At 36.6% G+C, this 22,245-nt stretch overlaps 1 protein-coding gene across 1 annotated transcript in view; it reads right to left on the bottom strand.

Moving 5' to 3' along the window:
- Window positions 1-12,189: 12,189 nt before the first annotated feature.
- etv1 (ETS variant transcription factor 1) overlaps window positions 12,190-22,245 on the bottom strand; it is a 32,356-nt gene continuing 22,300 nt past the window's right edge. The window contains exons 9-13 of the mRNA XM_015000950.2: window positions 17,653-17,724; window positions 17,484-17,552; window positions 17,238-17,407; window positions 14,565-14,666; window positions 12,190-13,845 (exon numbers count right to left, since the gene is read on the bottom strand). Coding sequence (XP_014856436.2) covers window positions 13,624-13,845; window positions 14,565-14,666; window positions 17,238-17,407; window positions 17,484-17,552; window positions 17,653-17,724 — 635 coding nt within the window. The 3' untranslated portion in view covers window positions 12,190-13,623. The remainder of the gene's footprint in view (window positions 13,846-14,564; window positions 14,667-17,237; window positions 17,408-17,483; window positions 17,553-17,652; window positions 17,725-22,245) is intronic.

The following is a 22,245-nucleotide window of genomic DNA, read 5'->3' as shown; positions in this document are numbered from 1 at the left end:
TCTTTATGGATTTTATTTTTTTATCGCTGGTTTCTTTGTGGACTTTCCAGATGGTTTGTATCGCAGAACCATCTGGAAAGCTTTGGAGAGGCCTGGCAACAAACAAAGAAGAACAAAATTTGAGCGCTTGGACAGAGTGGGCTTACTATTACTGAATAAAATAAATTTTTTATCCTGCATGAAGGAAATATGGACATGCACACTTATTTCTTACTCTACATTTAAAACTCTTTTTCCTTCAGGCTCAGTCTATGCAACCAATCCTGTTTGGTTTTACCTGGAGAGAAATTTCTATTATTAACTGTTAGTGAGTCATAGAAATCAACTGAAAGAGAGGCAAAGCTATGTTTTCTCTGATTTAGAAGTAAATTCAGACATATAAATATTCCTTCTAATCTCATTTTTGTATCTCTTTTAAAGGTGCAGCATGTGATTTTTATTAAAAATATGTTTTTTACATATTTGTTAAAATTGTCTATATGCTGTGACAGTATTTTATAAGAAAGTCAAACTCTTCATCCTGTGCTTCCATTCAGAGATTTGCCGCTCAGTCAGAAACAACGAATCAGAGCCAGGAGGAGGGTCTTAGTGCTGTCAATCATGCTTGTGTATGCTGTTTCTCTCGGCCATGCTGCAGTAGATCTTGTCATGAATGCTAAAGTAGTTAGCATAGACAAGAGATAAATGGTTTTTCTGTAAAGATAAGTTGTTTCTCCACCGTTAACCATATTGAGCAGCGCATACATGAGCTTGATTGACAGCACACTAAGACCTTTTTTCTTGCCTGTGATTGGTTGTTTCTGACCGTGAGCGGTGCATTTCTGCAGATTGGTGACAGTAGGACTGGGAGATGGTGGTAGAAGCTGGAAGGATGGAAAGAGCGTGTAACGTAAACACATAAAATGGGAGAGGACACAAAGGAAGAAGTAAATCTGTCACGATAACAAATTGTCCCAGAAGTTATTACGATAAACGATAATATTGTTTTAAGACCAATTTAAAGTAATATAATGGTAATAATATGATGTGAGAACACATTCTCAACGATCACTAAACTTCAAACTCTAATGAACATTAAGCACTGGAACTGGAGGAGATTTAAAAATATCCAAAACAAACAAACAAGACAACAGAAACAACAACCACTTAAAAGTTCATAACTTCAAAAATAACCTTATTATATTATCTGAGTGACACTTTGCTGCAGCGAGGCAGAGCGAGGCAGGCGGGCCTCCGTCGCCGCGGCAGTGCGATGGGCGCCGGCAGTGCGATGGGCGCCGGCGCGTTCTGGTGGCCGTGCAACAGTATTTACAGGCTGCCATCCTTCTGTTCGCAGAGCATCTGAAGAAAGCAAACTGCACTGTTGCTCACACTCCCCGATCCCGTTGTTGTCATTGGCCGGCAGCCACCAGTCGCGAGCCAACTGAGTTAACAGACACTTCCGCTCAGCACATAAGGAACCATCTGTTTTAAAAAGCCAAAAATAAATAAATAAAGAGCCCCCTCTCTTTTTTGCTCTCGCCGTTTTCCTCTCCCCCCTTACTCTTTGTACCGCAGGTCTTCAATATAGAGCTCCACTATTATCTTTCACCTTACTCGCCGTGATTTGCAATCTACAGCTAGCCAGCAAAATTACTGCTGTGTCTACACTCAATCTCTACTAGGCTTTATTGGCCTCTCAAATTGAGTCAAAATGGAAAAGTAACCAATTTCTTATTTCAGAAAACTATTTTATTTCATCAGTTTTCCTGGTAAATAATAAACCTGTTGATTTGTTTTCTGCTCTGACTACCAGCTCTTAATGCTTCATCAGAAGCGGCACTGGAGCAGTCATTACAGAGACACACAACTCATTTGTGATTTATTGGATATTAGCAAGGTCAGCGTCATATTGGAGCCTGATGTTTGCAACATCTTGAAAATCACGCTTGCATGCACCGTCTTGGCTGCGCCGGGCTCCTCAGACGTGCCAGCTTGTAGCTAAATAAAAATTGGCGGAGGGACGTTTGAAAAAACATATTGTCCTGGCTCAGCGCTCGCTCCCCCTGCACTCTGTTTGCCAAAGCAAGACGCCGGGGGTCCGGAGTGAATCTCCTCGCACATGACCGGTTTGGTGGTGGTCAGCTTGCTGCCGCGGCCTGACCCTGCAGCCTTTGTGTCTCTGCATTCGCTCAGATTGTAGCGCATTTCCTCGACTCGTCCTTGCAGGCGATGCTGGAAGCGAGCCACCTGCGCTATCACACTACGCCTTTGTTTCTCAGGAGGCTTATGAGGAGAAAGGAGCGCTTGTTTTGCAGGTTTCGTGGAGTGACAGAGATATCTTTGTCACTCCTATTTATTACATGTTTGGGAAGGGAGTCCTAAATATGTCTGTTTACTGCAGCAAGGTCTATTTTTTTCTTTCTGGAAAACAGTTTTCTTTTGGTTGTTTGGTTTGATTGAAAGCTGCGGTATGTAACTTAAAATTATCACAATGTCGTGATAGAGAGAAAATCAACCTGTGCCTTTTCCCTTTGGTCCTTTATGAACAAATACTCAGCTCTGTCAGAAACAGTCAGAGCCAGGAGGAGGAGCTTAGCACTGTCAATCATGCTCTTGTACAGCTTCCTCCTTTTTTAAAAAACATTATTTTTATTTTAATTTTCATACATTTGTTATATTCTTAATGATTGAGATACAAAGCAGACACATGACACACACATATTTGTACATAAATAAACGTATGATCTAAATATTTAGTCAGGAACAAATGACCAAACAGGTAAACCAACCAGACAAAACAAAGAGAAATAAAAAACACACATAAAGGCTCTCAGATGGTACAATAAGAAAAAACGATTAAATTTCCAAACACCAACAATTTTCTTTAGTCTTATTTACCAGGGCCTCATCTATCTAATTAATTACCTTCATCTACGTGGTTTTCTTCTTCAACAAATGAATAAAATGAAGATGAAACTTCCTCAAACTTCTGTTTTTTGTACGTTAGTCTCTCCAGGGGTAAAGTTGCTAACGTTCGTCTAATCCAGCCTCCTCCGTTCTTTCTGCTACGCTACAGCTAGCATCAAGCTAGTTAGCATGACCACCAATGATGGCGGATAAAGTTTTCCTGCAACAGTAAGTTGATCAGTGCGTACACTATCTTGATTGACAGAACTAATAAGACCCCCCTCCTGGATCTGATTGGTTGTTTTTAACCATTTCTGCAGACTGAAATAACAGCAGTGGGATGTGGAGGATCTCAATCTTTTCACAGATTATCTGCCTCATACCAAACTGTCACAACATGAAATCAGTTTTAATATGCAAAAAACATATTTTTATAAAAGTTATAGATTTGCTGCTTTTCCAGTATTATTAAAAACATACTGATGTGTTTCAAACAACTATTCCCATATTTTAGCATTCTTTAAGTCTAATCTTCAAGCAATTCAAAGGCAGTGAAAGATGACACATGAAGAAAACTGACAGTAAGCCTTTGATATTGAATAACTTTTAGGGGAATAAGCTGATTTAATATAATTACTGCTGCAGGCCATAAATGTGTACATGAGTACAGAACAAAAACGTGTAAAAATTAGTGTTGTGTCATCCAGTTTAACGTGTTATCTGATTCTGTCCCTCCGGCAGCCATATTGGATTTCTAAGTCAGGGTTTGTGAGAAACTTAAGCTCCTCAGTTTATTATTCTGACTTCAAGAGCAGAAGTCAAGGTACAATTTATAATCAAAAACACCCAAAACATTTCAGAATAAATGAGTGAATAGTTGCATCCAAAACAATTCCTTCTAATCTCATATAATCACACAAACATCTCATCTGCAGACGTTCAACCTTTATTAACTTTACACAATACCACAAAACAAACTATAACAGGAATAAAGGATATATATATATATATATATATATATATATATATATATATATATATATATATATATATATATATATATATATATATATATATATATATACTGCTCAAAAAAATAAAGGGGGAACATTTCACTTTAATTTTGTGTGTGGCTCCAAATCCAGGCCTCCATTGGTTAATAAATTTGATTTCCATTGATGATTTTTGTGTGATTTTGTTGTCAGCACATTCAACTTTGTACAGAACAAAGTATTCAATGAGAATATTTCATTCATTCAGATCTAGGATGTGTTATTTGAGTGTTCCCTTTATTTTTTTGAGCAGTGTATATATGTATATATATATATATATATATATATATATATATATATATATATATATATATATATATATATATATATATATATATATATATATATATATATATATATATATATATATATATATATATATATATATATATATATATATATATATATATATATATATATATATATATATATATATATATATATATATATATATATATATATATATATATATATATATATATATATATATATATATATATATATATATATATATATATATATATATATATATATATATATATATATATATATATATACAGGTGCTGGTCATAAAATTAGAATATTGTGATAAAGTTCATTATTTTCCATAATGTCATGATAAAAATTAAATTGTCATATATTTTAGATTCATTGCACACCAACTGAAATATTTCAGGTCTTTTATTGTTTTAATTTTGATGATTTTGGCAAACAGCTCATGAAAACCCAAAATCCCTGTCTCAAAAAATTAGAATATTATGAAAAGGTTCTCTGAACGAGCAATAAAAATAATCATCTGAATCAACAAAGTAACTCTAAACACCTGAAAAAGATTCCTGAGGCCTTTAAAAACTCCCAGCCTGGTTCATTACTCAAAACCGCAATCATGGGTCAGACTGCTGACCTGACTGCTGTCCAGAAGGCCATCACTGACATCCTCAAGCAAGAGGGTGAGAAACAGAAAGAAATTTCTGAACGAATCGGCTGTTTGCAGAGTGTTATATCAAGGCACCTCAGTGGGAAGTCAGTAGGAAGGAAAAAGTGTGGCAGAAAACGCTACACAACGAGAAGAGGTGACCGGACCCTGAAGAAGATTGTGGAGAAGGGCCGATTCCAGACCTTGGGGGAAGCAGTGGACTGAGTCTGGAGTAGAAACATCCAGAGCCACTGTGCACAGGCGTGTGCAGGAAATGGGCTACAGGTGCCGCATTCCCCAGGTCAAAGGTCAAGCCACTTTTGAACCAGAAACAGCGGCAGAAGCGCCTGACCTGGGCTACAGAGAAGCAGCACTTTGGACCACTGTTGTTCAGTGGTCCAAAGTACTTTTTTCGGATGAAAGCAAACTTTGCATGTCATTCGGAAATCAAAGTGCCAGACTCTGGAGGAAGACTGGGGAGAAGGAAATGCCAAAATGCCAGAAGTCCAGTGTCAAGTACCCACAGTCAGTGATGGTCTGGGTGCCATGTCAGCTGCTGGTGTTGGTCCACTGGGTTTTATCAAGGGCAGGATCAATGCAGCAGCTATCAGAAGATTTTGGAGCACTTCATGCTTCCATCTGCTGAAAAGTTTTATGGAGATGAAAATTTAATTTGGTCTGGAATCGGCCCTTCTCCACAATCTTCCTCAGGGTCCGGTCACCTCTTCTCGTTGTGTAGCGTTTTCTGCCACACTTTTTCCTTCCTACTGACTTCCCACTGAGGTGCCTTGATATAACACTCTGCAAACAGCCGATTCGTTCAGAAATTTCTTTCTGTTTCTCACCCTCTTGCTTGAGGATGTCAGTGATGGCCTTCTGGACAGCAGTCAGGTCAGCAGTCTGACCCATGATTGCGGTTTTGAGTAATGAACCAGGCTGGGAGTTTTTAAAGGCCTCAGGAATCTTTTTCAGGTGTTTAGAGTTACTTTGTTGATTCAGATGATTATTTTTATTGCTCGTTCAGAGAACCTTTTCATAATATTCTAATTTTTTGAGACAGGGATTTTGGGTTTTCATGAGCTGTTTGCCAAAATCATCAAAATTAAAACAATAAAAGACCTGAAATATTTCAGTTGGTGTGCAATGAATCTAAAATATATGACAATTTAATTTTTATCATGACATTATGGAAAATAATGAACTTTATCACAATATTCTAATTTTATGACCAGCACCTGTATATATATATATATATATATATAAGTGCCTGATTTAAATAAACCAGCAAGAACTTGGTGAATTTCTCTTTCCTTATGAAATTAAGGTGTGCAGTAACAGGTGCATTATTTAGTAGATTTGACATGGCTGCCACATATTCGCAGAGAAGGAATTAATATGCCTGTAGAAAGGAAAGCAAGGAAAAGAGGATCTTCTGCGAGTAATTAATTATTAGAGACTATTTCTAGTCTTCTTCTTAAGCCTATTTAAAGGGCATTAGGTATTATGAATGTGAGGTAGTCTAAATTTACCCTGTGATATCTGTCTTCATCTACATTGGTATTCTTCTTATTTAAACCTCATTTGCTTTCCTTTCCCTCCATTTTGCACATTTTTCTTCTTATCTAGAATAATCTAATATAGCAGCAAACCTTAAAGGACATAAACTTGAGTATTTGCTAAGCTGTAAGGGACAAATAGTGAGAGATAAATTATGTATATATGCTAAAGAGAAGTCATTTGGGAATTAAGTAGGATAAGTAGGGGTCCATTTTGTGCCTGTGAAGGACCCGTTTGGAGCGACGCTGGCTACATTAGGGAGAGCTAATGGGCTCCAGGAGGGGGTTGAAGGGGCGGCTGGGTGGGGCGGGGTTGGGCCCTCTTTCGCCGCACAAGGACTCTGGGCCCTGGCGACAGATGGCTGGCCAGCTCTCTGGGTGGCTGTGGCTATGAGGTCTGTGGTGAGGCTGATCCGTGGCGCTGACAGCAATCGGCGAGATCAAACGACATTGTGGAAGGTGAAGAGACGGGTGGTGTGGTGGCGTGCCAAACCAGAAGTCCAGGAGCAGAACTGGAGCTCGGACGATAGCTTAATGCTTAAAAATGATGTTTTTACAGCACGGTGAATCACTTCAAAATGTTTTCTATGAAAAGAATGACATTTACCATGCAGAAAATATTGTTAAAAAATAAAATGAACTGACGCACCTAAATATCCCCAAACAACTAACGATTGAAGAGAACCTTTTATACTAAATTCACATTTTGCACGTTTTTATATTTCCATTTGGATCTCTGCTGCTTCTAAAAACAGACACCTTGATGTTATTTAGGTTACGAGTTCATGTTTTTTGCTGTCTGGAAAATTAGCTGTTTCAAAAACCTCTAGCCTGTGCCGTTACCTAGCAACCCCAGTGGAATTCCATCTGATACCTAGCAACCCCAGTGGAGTTCCATCCGTTACCTAGCAACCCCAGTGGAGTTCCATCCGATACCTAGCAACCCAAGCTGAATTCCAGCATGTTGGCTCGTTTTACCTCTGTATACACTGTACAATAATTAATTTTATTTGTTGCTTTGATTATTTATGTTTGATATTTAAAATGCCTTCCATCTCCAGTGTTAAATATTTGTTAGTATTTAAAGTTTATTCATCTTTGAGAATGTGTTCTTGCATTACTATTAGCATAACTTGAAAATGGTCTCAAAACAACAAAGTTATTGTTTATTGCAGTAACTTCTGGGACAGTTTATTGTCCAGCAAAGTTTGTTATCATGACAGACCTAATTGTGCTATTATGACCTAGATATATTAATATTTGGAGAAGGATGATGTATTAATGTGTTCCAGTGAGTCTGGGTGTAACTAAGGACCCGTTCATACAAGAGCCTGGCATCAGTTCCTACGCCGGCCCATGGGTAAAAGAGACGCAGCCTGTTAGGCGATTAGCCCATCTAACATTCCCGGTGATCGGATTAGACGATTCCCACAGTCTAGTCTGAAGCTACTCCCGACCCGCAGCTCCAGAGAGCATCTCAATATCCAATTTCACAGCTTTCTAAACCTGGACCAGAGAGGCTATTTATTACTGTCACTGTCTGTGTTGAGAAGGAGGGAAAGCAAAATAAAGTATGATTCAGAACAACTGGTACCACTTTAAACCTTAAAAAAAACCAAAGTTATTCATACACTGGCAGATTTAGGTGGAAAATTTATTTAGTTCAAGAAAGAAGAGGCAGGTAGATATAAAAAGATGAGTAAACAAGTAATTTTGGTCCAGTTTCTGGTACAAATATCTTACTACACTTGAAATCAGTCAAAACTAGCTTACAAGTAACTTTTCAACAAGATATTGGAGCTTGTTTAAAGTCAATAATTCCTCAATATTGATTAACAAGTGCTTGTTTCATTGGTAGATTATTTCACTTTTCCCATGTTATAAGTGAAATAATGAACCAATTGAATAAGTGCGTTTTGAACAGTATTAAGGAATAATTTACTTAAGACAAGCTCCTGGATCATGCTGTAAAGTTACTTATGAGTTAGCTTAGTTTTATTTTAAGTGAACTCAGATATTTGCACTGCTTGGAGAGGATTTGTGTTTCTGCAGTTAATTTAGTTTTTTCTTAAATCTGCAAAACATGCAAACTACTTTAATCTTTAGCTCCTTCCACAGAGAAACATTAATACTACCTCAAGTCAGAAGAAAAAAAGATTAAAGATTATTAAAACAATGTTTTAATAAACTTATGGGCTTAACTACTATGTGAACTTTAATCAGTTTTTGCAGCAGTAGGCTGACCTGAGCTAGCTTTGAAATGGCAGTCTAACCATCAAAAAGAAGAGGTGAAAAAGGGAAACGTGTTTAAAATAGGCATAGGTCTGGAAGTTTGTCATTACAGAGGTGCATTTTGTCAGATTTCGCAAACATAGAGCGTTGTAAATTATAAAAATCATTCCCCTCTCCATCTTAAACTGGAGCAGCAGCAGCAGTAATAGGCGCCTCCATTATCGCAGCGTTATAATTTCCCTGCTTTTGCCTCCTGGAAGCCATGTTGTTTCTCTGAATTACCTCTGAATGATTTATGCCCACTGGCCCGGCCACTGATAAACCCCGGCAACGCAGATAGAAACACACTCAGGGCTTTCTGGTGAGTAAACATGGCGCTCAAAAAAGGCGACTTATTTCAAACAGCCAAACACATTTGGGGCAGAGCGGACGGCTCGGTGTGGTTTCGCCTGTCAAACACCGCCGTGTCACAGCCAATCAGGGGACACCGTGGGCAACACAAGCCATTTAACCCGAGCAAACACAGTGTGTCACAAAGCCCGAGGATGACTTAAGAGCCTGAGCAAACACTGGCGAGGGCCATCGGGCACGAATCAGGGCGGCCTGGCTGAGGACGAGTCGGTCTCGTAATGGGTTTGTGATGACTCAAGAATCGAGTGGCCATCTGTTTGCTACAGTGGGGGAGGACCACAATTCACAGCTACAGATACACACAATATTAGCTGGGAGTGCAGAAGAGGTGGGAAGGGTTTGGCCGGTGGCGCAGGATGTAAAACATATGTCCATAAATGGTGAATATGTTGAAGGCCGAGGCCCTGATTTCCTGAGCGGGGGCCAGATAACAGGATTTGCATGGTGATTTTCGGCCTCGGCGACAGATCGCCTTTAAAAGGTGTAAGACAAGTAATCCTGCGAGTGACCTTCAGGCTGTTCGGCGCGCTGCAGAGGTGGACGGGGCGGCAGCTCACACGGAAAGCCACCGCATATTTAAAGCACCGACATATTTGCATCAGATTTCAATGATGGGCATTTGAATTTATACCACAGTCATTTGTGTCTGGTCCGAAACCGTGAAGCTCATTTAAACAGCAGACGTCAAACCGCAGGCAAGCCTCCGAGGCAAACAGCAAAAGATCCTCCAGTAAAACATTTCTAACAAAAACAGGACACATAAAAACCACTGATATTTGAAAACACATCAGGAAAATCTCTCTATATGGGTCAATTCACGGATAAACATTTTGAATAAACATTTTGAAACTAATTATTTACTGTATTAGGTAGTATTAAAGTAGGCTTAAAAATAATCAAAGAAAATAAAAATGGGAAAAATAAGCTACAGATTTGCATGACGTGTACTCCATTTACAGTTAGATGGAGGTTTAAATTCTTAATTTTATGTTGCAGTTTAGGTTTTAAAACATTTTAGTTCAAAGTCACTAAAATATTCTTCCTCTAAATGTTTTACAATTCCTTTTCGCACAACTTTAAAAGCATCTAAAACAGCAAAAAGTCCAGAAAAAGAAATCCCATGTTTTGAAATATAACACAAACTACCTACAAAATTATTTTTTTTACTCAATATAGTCTCATTTAAAATAAAAACTTTGCATTTGGAGGGTTTTTTATTTTATTTTAATCCATGAAAATATTCGTTTTGTGGTTGGACTCACAGAGGTAATGTAAAACTAAAATAAATGTGTGATTTAATTTAATGCATCTTGAAAAATGGCAGAAAAATTACACTGCATTGTTACTTCTTAAACAAGTGTTATCTGTTAATTATCAGTTATTACAATATTCTAGTTTTTGTTTTTATATAACACATTTATGCTGTTATTTTTCACATTAGAGTTTTTTAAAAAGCTATTGTAACTTTTAAGGGGGGAAAAATCACATTGATCATATTAAAAGCTGCTCAGCTGTTTTCTTGTGTATATGTCAGATTAGATGTTGTTAAATATCCTGAGGGAAGCAATCAGGTGTTTAAGTTAAGGCCAATTCCCAACACTACAGACAATCAATAAATAAGTCCAAGAGAAGAGACTGTAATGGGGTTGGCTTGTAACCTGCTCTGACAAATTAAGGCAAGTAGGTTTTTTTCATTACTTACACATCCGTTTTCATTTTTTCCATCAGTGGAAGCAATTAAACAATGCTTCCTTAAATTAGTCATTGATTTTTAGCAATAGTGACACTTTCAAGAAGGAAATAATAACTTTAAGGCAGTGTTTTTGTGTGTGTGAGAAACAAAAGACAGAAACAATTCACCTACATGAAAAAGTGGTGTCTTAAATTAGGCATTGATTTTCTTCAGGTGTCATTTTGGTTAAATGCTTTGTGCTTTTTTTTCTCCCAGACTAAATTAGAAATTAGGAAAGAAGCTGTGATCTGTTAGTCGTCACATTTTAGTTTCCTTCAGAATGAAACTCAGAAACCCAAACTTTATTTTATAAGTCAATTAATAATTGTTAGTGAGAGATAAAATGTCTTTGTGAAAATGTCTTCACAAACCCCTTAATTGTATCTGGTGTATATACACCATATATATATATATATATATATATATATATATATATATATATATATATATATATATATATATATATATATATATATATATATATATATATATATAATCCTTCTGTTTTTAATCTCTGAAACATTTTGTGTTACTCCATGTTATCTAATGTGATTTAATTAAATATTAAATCCAAAACATTTAACATTCAAGTAAGCACGACTTTGTGTTTTCATCATTTCCCATGTGTAAAGCTTACATGTAAATAAAAAGTTAGTTGCTACTAACTTTAAAGCACAGAAGCTAATGCTAAAGCGCTAACTTCAATTCAAATTATGCCGTTGAAAGACTACATTAATTTATTTTAACATAATTAATCTTTTCTACGGTATTAATGTTTATATGTTGTTCTATTGTGCATGTTTTATTTTGTTCTTGTATTTTTATTGTTTGAAATAAAGTTGTTCGGGAAAAAGAAACGGAGAGAACGTGAGGTGAGGAAACGGAACCGGTGTGTAAATCGCCACTTCAAAATAAGAGCATGAACATAAACGTCTAACTACTTGACAACCGAAACTTCAACAGAGATGCCGAACTTTATTTGACTGAATGTTTACAAAACAGCCAAGTAAGTTATTTCTTTAAATACTTTTAGTTTTTCCAGAATGTTTTAAAGTTATTTAAGAGAAAGTAACTGCACTAAAAGTTTTCAAAGTTAGCAAAAAACCGTTATCGCATTAGCTAATTAGCATTTGCTAATATTTGTTTTCAGAAGGCCTTGTCCTTATCTAAAAGCGAATTTTAAGCAATAATTTATCCAGTTTTCCCCCTCAACTGATTTTTAATGACGTGGGGAGGGCAGGCAGGTAAATTTCCTTGATTTGGTCAGTAAAGTTTTGTAGGAATTCAAACCACAGAAAAGTGTGATGGAAAAATTTAGTTTTAAATCATACCCTTTAAACCTGTGACATATTTTAAAACCAGAAAACAAATGATGCCTTTGTCAAACAAAGCACAAAAATCTTTTGACAAAACCTTTCATGTGATTGTTTAATTATGTAAGCATTAACAAGTGGACATAATTTAGTTTTTTTTTTTTTTTACTATTTTATTACAGAACGTTCCTATTGCCAATCTCATCCCACACATGTAAACCTCCAAAAACAGACAGACCAGACGTTTTTTTTTTCTGGATGCATGGATGAAAAAAAATTAAAAAATTAAAAAAAACAAAATTAACAGAAATCCAGAGCAGCAGGCCAAAGTTGCTAAACGCTTTCAGTTTTTTGATTTCCTTTTATCTTGACTAGAAAATACACTTACAATTTGAAGCAGCAACAAAATGTGCAAGTACCTGATTATACAACATTATAATATAACACGACTTCCTTTATTTCACCACATTATAAACTTCTAAATAGCTCTTTTTGTTTTACCAAAAAGCAAACTAATGATGGCAAAGCAACTTTTATTTTTTTATTTTTCCCAGAAACAAAGACATTGCGTTCACCTGGAACTGAACTGAAAAAATGTAAAGAAAAATATTTTAATTTTTTTTTCTTTTGCTGATTAAATCCACTTACTGGAATTTGGGGATGCAATAGGTATTCTGAGTTAATTTTAACTGTACATAGAAGTCACCTGTTTTTCACTGAAAAACTGAACACCTGAATGAAAAATGAATACAAATCTTTTTTTTTTTTTTTTTACACAGCAACTGAGTTATTTCTCTGATGATTATCCTAAAAGATTCCAGTGCATCCTCGTAGCTGTGACCCACAAGGTTTTTTTTTTTAGTTGATGAGGAAATGATGTTGTTACAGCAAAAACATCTACATGATGAAGATCTACAGTTTGGTTGGAGTCATGGCAGAGAGCTGGGTCAGCCTGGAGGCGAGGAAGTTCCCACCTAAACGGCTAAAAATGTCCTTTTTTTCCACCATCGCGTCAGTCTTTCAAAGAACAATCTCGTCACCGTGGAAGCATTGTTAGATTTCCAGTAGAAGATGTTTGCATTAGGACAAAACAAGTTTTTCCTTCTTCTATTTGCTTCACGTGTGCAGAGACGAGTTCCTTTTGCAGGAAACCGAAGTTCCAGCCTCATGCTCAAAATGATAATAAAAAATAAAGATAAACAGAATGCGTTCAGCTGTAATGTACAAACATAAACGGGTAAAACGCCAAACACACAGACTCTGGTGCTGTTCCTGTCCATAAAGTGCACTCTCTGGACGCCAGAAAGACAAGAGCAAAGATGAGTGAGTGTGTTGATGTTGGGCAGATTGAGGGAAGTGCCACTCTGTGTGTGTGTGTGTGTGTGTGTGTGTGTGTGTGTGTGTGTGTGTGTGTGTGTGTGTGTTCAGTCTTTTTCCCGGAGCGACTGTGAATCAGAGGACATGATGGTCTCAGGTGTACGGAGGAGGCGGGTGGCACGGCAGAGTGAAGGTGTGTGTGTCGCTAGTAAACGTAGCCTTCGCTGTAGGGGTGCGGCTGGCAGTAGGGCCCCTCCTGAACGTACGCCATGTTTTCGTCAAAGTGCGACAGCGGCACAGTGTCCTCCTCGTTGATCTGGCGCTCCATGTCCGTCTTCAGCACCGGCCGCTGGTTGTCGGGGAACGCCATCGAGAACAAGGCCTCCGGGTCGCACACGAACTTGTAGACGTATCTCTCCCCGGCAACCTGGTCGATAAAAAACACGAGTTTTTCCCTGTTTGATGTCGAGACAAATGCTTGTCTTACACGGCAAAAACACAAAATCCTACCAATTATTTTTGTCTCGTCCCTAGAGCTAATATTTTAGCACACTTGAAATAAGATAAAAACTAACTTAAATGTAACTTACTTGGCACGATATAGCAGCTTGTTTTAAATCAATAAATCCTCAACATTGATTTAAAAAGTCTTGGTTTACTGACAGATTATTTCACTTATGGGAAAAATATTTTGTTATAAGAGAAATAATGTGTTGCTGAAAAGTTACTTGCAGGTTGTATAAGTTTTATTATTACAAAATAATAAAAGATATGTCCATTTCTGCCACCATAACAAATGTAAACACGGGGAGTCGACTAAAATCTGCTATGGCTATCTGCTTTGGTCAGATTACGATTTTACAATAAATAATTATAACTGAGACATTATTTTCATTTTCTTTAATACTCACTCACCCAGTTCTCTTCAAAATGGGAATAACAAGAGTACATGCCAACTGAGTGTTGATATCAATGTATGTCATGAAAAAGTTACAAAAAATTTTAAAATAAAAATAGTGGAATTTACACATAATCAGTTGGGTATCAATGAGTTTGATAGGTAAATTAAAGGTAAAAACATTCTGCAGATTATCATAAAAAAACCCCCATATATATATATTCTCTGCATATGAAGACTTCTTTTACCTTTTGCATGATTCCCTTTTCGTAGTAATAGCGAAGCGACCGGCTGAGTTTGTCATAATTCATCGCTGGCCGGTTCTTCTGGATCCCCCACCGACGCGCCACCTTTACCAAGAAAAAACAAAAACAAACAAAATGAAAACAATCCCAGACATTCAGAGGTGGTTTCCCTCTCATGCAGCAGCAGCTGAGATGTTAAACAAACTTATTAATCTGTATTGTCCTAATAACGGTAATTATTCTGCGTCCAGCCTGAGCAGACCTGACCAGGGATGTGTTCATTAGCAGCCTGTCAACGCGGCCAGCTGAGGCGGCAGCAGATGTTACAGCACCTGTCTAGCAGACCACCCACCATCCGGCACCGCGTCCAAACTCACAACACCGCTCGCGCCATCTTCTCTCATTCCAGCTTCATTGCTCTCTCTCAAAATATTACCAAGTAGTTTTGGTCCAGTTTCTAGTGGAAATGTCTTAATGCACTTAAAATAAAATAAAACTGACTTATAAGTAACTTTTCAGCAAGATGTAGCAGCTTGTTCAGAGCCAATAATTCCTTTAATATTGATGAAAAACTAATAGGTCCATTTACTTCACAATCAACTGCACTGGCCGTTTCTTAGCAACCCCAGCCAAGCCAACCCGTTACCTAGCAACCCCAGCCAAGCCCAACCCGTTACCTAGCAACCCAGTATTAGTTCCACTAGCAGTTTATAACTTGGTGAACATTTTTACATTTATAAAATAAATATTAAGGAATTACTGACTTAAAATAAGCTCATAGTTCTCACTGAAGAGTTACTTATGAGTTAATTTTATTTTATTTAAACTGTACTAAGAATTCACACTAGATTTTTGTGTTTTGCACAAAAATCATAAAAATCTTACCAAGTATTATTGGTTCTTTGTACCAACAACACCTTACCAAGTACCAAGTATTAAGTACCACAAGTATCTTGGTAATCTTGGTACTTGATAATATTAAAGATTTTATTTTACAAAGACATAGTTGCAGTTTTTGTCTGTATGTGAAAGATAAACGTTTACAGGGTGTGATTACTTTAGCAAGCAACTGTATTATCAAAGTCTAGGCAAATTTACTACACTACAAAACACAAAATATTCCAAGTATTACACTAGTTGTAGATATCACATAATTAAAAAATAACTTATAAGTGACTTTCCAGCAATACATAGGCGCTTGATTAAAGTAAATAATTCCTTAATATTGATGAAAAAGTTCTCATTTTATTTTACTTTTAACATGGGAAAAATGTCTTGTTAAGGAATTATTTACTTTGCTTGCAGAAAAGTTACTTGTAAGTCAGCTTTGTCTTATTTCAAGTGGACTAAGATATTTGATTTAGAAACTACACCAAAAATCCTTGGTAGGATTTCTGCACTGCTCCACGTATCTGTTTATATCCTACACCTGTAAAGCCAGGTGCCGTTAGCTCGCGTTTGTCTGCTGCGTCACCTGATGGTATGAATGGACCCCCTGGTGGCTGCGGCTGGCCGGCACCGCCACACACCGCCGGGCTCCATGGACCGCTGCCACCTGCTCATCTGTCTCCTGCTTCCTACTCTCCCCCCCCCGCTGACCGGACCCCCACAGCAGTAACTGAGGCCCACTGTGGGTGGAGTGGGCATGCACAGATCCAGACTTAACCGCTTTTAGGAAAACGTCTTTTGACTGATTTATAATTTAACATTGTCTGATTTTGCTTTTAAATTCTCATTTTGACCTCATGATATTACAAAAAACCCACCATAGGCAGCTTTTATTCTATTCCACTTCCTTTTGTTACACAAAAGAAGAGAAACCAGTGAATAGGTCTGTCCCGATAACAAATTTTGCTAGATGATAAATTGTCCCAAAAGTTATTGTGATAAATGATAATATTGCTGTTTTGAGACAATTTTCAGGTAAAATAATGGCAATAATGGCATAATAATGTAAGAACAAAGATCAATAAACTTTAAATTCAAATGAACATTGAACACTGGAACTGGAAGGCATTTTAAATATCCAAAACAAATAAACAAACCAACAGAAACAACAAATAACATTAACTATGAAGTCTCTGTAAGCAGAACTGGCCTAGTTGAGACCAAAATACTGAAGACTTTTGACATCCAGTTTTTAAAAAAAGAGAAAAATAATAAATCATGCAAATGGAAATTAGAATAAAGAGGTTTACATAAACGTAGACAGACTTTATTGTCTATGTTTAGACATAGACATTTAAAAACCTGCATATTGAGTGAGATTTAACTTAAACTACCATGAATTCCTGTCACTATAAGTCCAAATAAGCTGCTTCTGGTCAGAGTCCCAACTCAATGTTTACACTTGCATATGAAAATGGCTGCAACCATACATCACTGAAAAGCAGAAGTGGAGCCTCCTGCACAACCAACAAGAACACAGCCAGTGGTTTCTGAACGTAAAGTCAACAACAAAACACTTGTCTTTTCCAGCAGCCATTGTACAGCACATACAGTAATCATTTCAGCCCCAAATCAGAGCGTGCTTCCTGCCACAAGGGGTAAATAAATATTAGTGGCAAAAATCTCAGTTTTCAACCATAATGTTAAGTAAAAACTACTAAAAACCGTATAAAGAAACAATTTCCTGTCAAATATGACATAAATATTTGGTTTTTCTGAGGTTTTTACCTCTTCTGGCTCGATGAGTTTGAACTCCATGCCGCGGCCGGTCCAGGCGATGAAATGTGAGTTGGCCGGATCGTCAAGAAGAGCCACCAGGAACTGCCAGAGCTGCAGCGAGCCTCGGCGCTGATAAGACGGGCCCTCGCGGTACAGGGCCGCCTCCTGCTTGATGTCACCTACAGAAAACAGAATAAATTAATCATTTTACACTAAAAACAGATCGCATATGCTCAGAAATGTTCGCTGACTCACCTTCGACTTTTTCAGGTACGACGCAGGTGTCATCGTAGAAGTGCCTCGCCACTTTGTCAAACATGCAACCTTAAACAAAAACAGACATTAGATCAATTTAATGTCACATTGAGAGAGGAAAAGTCACATGAAGCAGCATTACGACATCAGCAGGCGTCTTCGTTAGTACCTTCAGTCCTGTTAGTGTGAGCCAGATAGCCGTCTTGCCGTAAGTAGACAGAATGGCAGCTAGGCACTTCTGCTGAAAGCCAGGCAAGAACGAGAGTGGGTGTTAAAGGGCCCAAAGGCGGCATTAAGAACACGATCTCAGCTCTCTGAGAGCAGCCACAGCCTGTTCAATCAATGCACCAGCGGCGCTGATTAAAGAAAATGCCCTCCAGCAGCGGCATTGTAACGCCTTGTAGCCACAGGCGAGCGAACTGTATCTCACTGCGATGCTGGCCCTGGGCCTCTCCACTGGTTCGTCACACAATACCCAAACACGTGTTGATATGATGTAAGATTTTCATAACGTGGGGACATGAAATGCCGCTACAGTTTTATTTTATTTTGATTTGGAACAAACCTGCTGGTGCTAGCGTCGGTTTTTTACAAAAAGAAACCTGTGCAATGGTGGAAATTAACCGTAGAAAATGGTTTAAGAAAAGCCACTTCATATCATAAGCTGACATTGTTTCCACTTTTTACTTTATAACCACTTATCAGGACTGCAGGTGTTTCTTTCTTTAACAAAAATTGTACCATGTAAGCGAAAGCTAGTATGATATTTGTTGGTCACATACCTCCTGAAAATCATTTCAAATTGATATAAATTGTTTTTATATCAATGTAATTCCCTCTCACAAACACCTTCACCTCATAAAAAAACATAAAGTAAGATGACCTGCTGGTGATGAGGTCGTATTTTGCAAAACATTGTACTGTGGTAGCAGATAAGCTAAAGTTTGAGCTAACGGCTAACTCACCAGACCAGGAGTGGCCATTTCAAAAATATTTGAAATTTAGATATAATTAATATTTTTTCTAATATTGTTTCTAACCAGTTTAATCAAATTTGATTGGTACAAGATAGTTCATTTCTTTTACAGAAAATCATTTTAGCACTTCTTTGCTAAAGCTAATAGAGTGATATTTTTAGGCTAAATAAAAAAAATGAAATGTGTGAAATTACTAATTAATTAATTATTAATGCCATTCCACAGTTTTAATTGGACAAAATAAGCTATCAGACCACAGGGTATTATTATCTGTCGTTTCCTAATGCAGCATGTTAGCTAAAGCGCTACACTAGCTAAAGATGAATGTAGCTAAATCTGCCATTACACAACATGGATAGATTACATTTCTATTTATTCAGTTTAACACATTTATTATTCTACTGTCCTATTGAGAAGATGTTCTAAAGCTGGTCCAAGTTAAGATTGCACTGTTGCAATAATTTTCTAGTTATTACACATCAAACCCAGACAAGATCTTGAAGCAGATTAGCTTTTAATTTTCTTGAATATTGTACCTAAAATTTTAAAGAAACATTTATTTTATTAAAATCTTGAATTCTAAATGTAAAAGTTAAAGCCATTTTTTAAAAATTAAACTAATCAGACCAGCAGAGGTTTGGCATCTATTTAAGGTTTTGATAGCATGCTAGCAGAAGCTAACGTTAAAGAATGTTTCAAGATAAATTACTACCCAGAAAAGACTTATAATTATCCTTTTTTATATATATAAAACCACAAAATTAAACCAGCATTTTCATTTAAACTAAAAAATATCTATGATCCTCTTTAGTTTCCAAACCAAACTCATGTTTTTAGTGTATTTTAGTGATTTGAAATAAATGCCAAAAGGCTAAATAGTGAATAATGAAACACTCACATGTTAGCTGAAGCTGTCAACTATGGCTTCTCTGATCTGCATTAATAATAAAAATTAACCTAATCAATAACTTTAATGCTCCTGCTTTCAACACGAGAAGGAAAATATAACAAAACTTTGAAATAAAAAAATTACGTAAACATTCAGATGGAATTACTGGGCCATAACACAATACTCTTTGTGTTTAATATTTAGTATGTTTAGTAGTATTTTGTCTAGTTTCTTGTGAAAATATCTTAGTACACTTGAAATAAGACAAAACTAACTTACAAGTAACTTTTCAGAAAGAAATCTAAGCTTATTTTTAAGTCAATAATTCCTTAATATTGATCAAAAACGCAGGAAAACTGTTATAAGTGAAATTATTTGTCAGAGGAAATAGTACGTTTTCATCAATATTACAAAACTATTTACTAAAAACAAGCTCCTGTTTCTTGGTGAAAAGTTACTTGTAAGTTAATTTTGTCTTATTTCAAGGAAAAGATCTTTGCAGCAGAAATTAGAGCAAAAACATTTAGTAAAATTTTGTGTTTTTGCAGCGAAGCTGTTGTTTAAGTTTCAAACAAACTTTTAATATGTTGTAAAATAAAAGCAGAGCATGAAAAAGAAATTCAGAAATTTTACATTTGATATCCTCAACAAAAAACAAATATTCCAAACAACAACAATGTAATCACATAATTTTTCTACATCAAACACTTTGGAAATGTTTTATCCATTTCCTGACAAAGTGTAAAGTTGCAGCGCTGAAGAAAGCAGCCGAACGAACGCAACAGAGCGAATGTTCAATAAACACACTGAGGCCCTTCATTTAGGCCCATAAACATTTCTCTGAGCTTCATCAAAGTAATGGGCCTGTAGAGGAAATTGCTGCTAATGAAATTAGGATTCCCCTCCCATCCTCTCCGACAGGCCTGCTCCTGTCGACATGCAGCTAATAAACACCCTCATCCTCCATCCTGTCTCTGCTCTGCAGCTGGACTCGCTTTCAAACCAAAAATGTGCTTTATGTGGTTTAGTTTTATTCATAATGTCATGTTTGATGCTGTTTGACTGGACTAGTACATGTTGTTGATTGTTTTTACCATTTACAATGTAAAAGAAATGTAGAAAGTTGTTGAAAAAAAAAAACAATTTGTAGTCCTGGGAATAGATGCTCAAAAATCAAGTTTAAAACATGTTTACATTTTGTTTTTGCGTCATCCAATCACCCAGGGTGTGTATTTTTAAACCTTTTTTTCAATGTAAGATAATTTATTTGTTGGCTTTTTGCCCCGTGTATTAAACAGGCACGCTAATATTATAACAAGGTTTTAATTACAAAGTTTTGATAATTATTGAGTCAGTAGGTTATATATTTAATTAAACTGAGGTAAGGAGTAGGATTAAATAAGTTTTCACTTCTTCCTGCTCCTTTTAAACAGAAAAGTGGTGATAAATAATTATGTATGCACGTTTTCTCTGTTCTGATTGATTTTTTTTTCTTGTTTTTAAAAACGTGTTTGAATTTAAAAAAAAAAAATTTTAATTTAAGAAAAAGGCAGGCAGCTAAACTAACCTAATACTGGTAATTTTATTTTATGCACAACCTATTTTTTCTTTAAATATAGTTTATTTTCCTTTTTTAATTTAAACAGAATCTGTAAACTGCTAGAATAGAAAAAAATGGTTTCTAATTGGAAAACATTTTCTGAATCAAGAATTGAATCGTGACCCTAAAATCAGTTTTAGGTAATGAAGGATCCACTTTTTAAATTTCTGATACCGATACAGATGTCTGAGGTTTAGTATCGGCCAGAACTGATTCGATACAGAAAAACATCGCTGAATAGATTTAAAATGTTTCCTTTTTTTAAACACAGTCATAAATATTCTGAATTTGTTAACTCTGCACCAGTTCACCTCACTTAAACTCACCAATAGCTTCACAAACCTGGTGAAACCTGTAAAAACAACTTTAATTTGTTCAATAAAGAAAGTGAAACTCAGACAATTGGTCAAACGTCTAAAAATAAACCTTCTTTCAAATGGTTCAGACTGTAATTAGAAATCCTAAATATAATGTAAAATAAATAATAAAGAATGACGCCACTCAGAGCATAGAACTAGACTGTATAGATCAATATCAGGACCGATACAGCTATCAATATCAGATCAATTCATAATTGGTATTTGATTATAATTAAATGTTTTTGTTTGTTTTTTTAAGTTTTTATATGAGACCCAGACTTCCTTCATTATGTTGTTAAATTTTAGCAGAGCGTGTCTGTAAGACGTCTGAGCAGAGCAGCCATGTGTTTCTTCTGGCATCATCCAGTGGTGTTAATTGGTATTTAGAAGCCACACAGTTGTGAAACCTGGTGAGCGCATCTATGGTGAGCGAGAAAACACCAAAAATTCACAGTTATCTGGTTTTTCAATAATAAAAAAAAACAGCTACTGCGGCTGGTTGGCACACAGATGGAGTCGCAGTGAGGAGACATGAGTTTCTTTTCCTGAACTCATCGATGTTTTCTCTCCTGACTGGACGCAGCTCTGGCTCTGCTTGTGAATGAAGCCAGCGGTCCGGCGGATGTTCATTCATGCCACGGCGCCGCTTCGGGCCTCCTGATTAGCTCCCTTTAGTGTCCAACCAGAGGGAGCTAGCATGAGTGGGAGGACTGAAACCATCCCTTCTTCTTCTTCTCCTTTCCTTTTCTCCATTAAAGCTCCACAGGAAGTGGCAAACAACGCAGACGCCCGACCAGAACCCTGGCTCTAATCACAGGCAAACTCAATAACGACGCCCCCTCTCATAATGTCTCCTCTCAGCAGGGTTATGACAGCTTTTTCATTACAGGTTGGTTTTAATTGTCTAATTTTAAATGTTAAATGTTTAGTTTCAGTT

The sequence above is a fragment of the Poecilia mexicana genome, unplaced genomic scaffold (genome assembly GCF_051168715.1).
Source record: "Poecilia mexicana isolate PSO_F unplaced genomic scaffold, ASM5116871v1 scaffold_16, whole genome shotgun sequence".
NCBI classification, from domain to species: Eukaryota; Metazoa; Chordata; class Actinopteri; order Cyprinodontiformes; family Poeciliidae; genus Poecilia; species Poecilia mexicana.
Note: the sequence above shows the minus strand (reverse complement) of the source record. Positions and strands in the feature narration are given on the sequence as shown.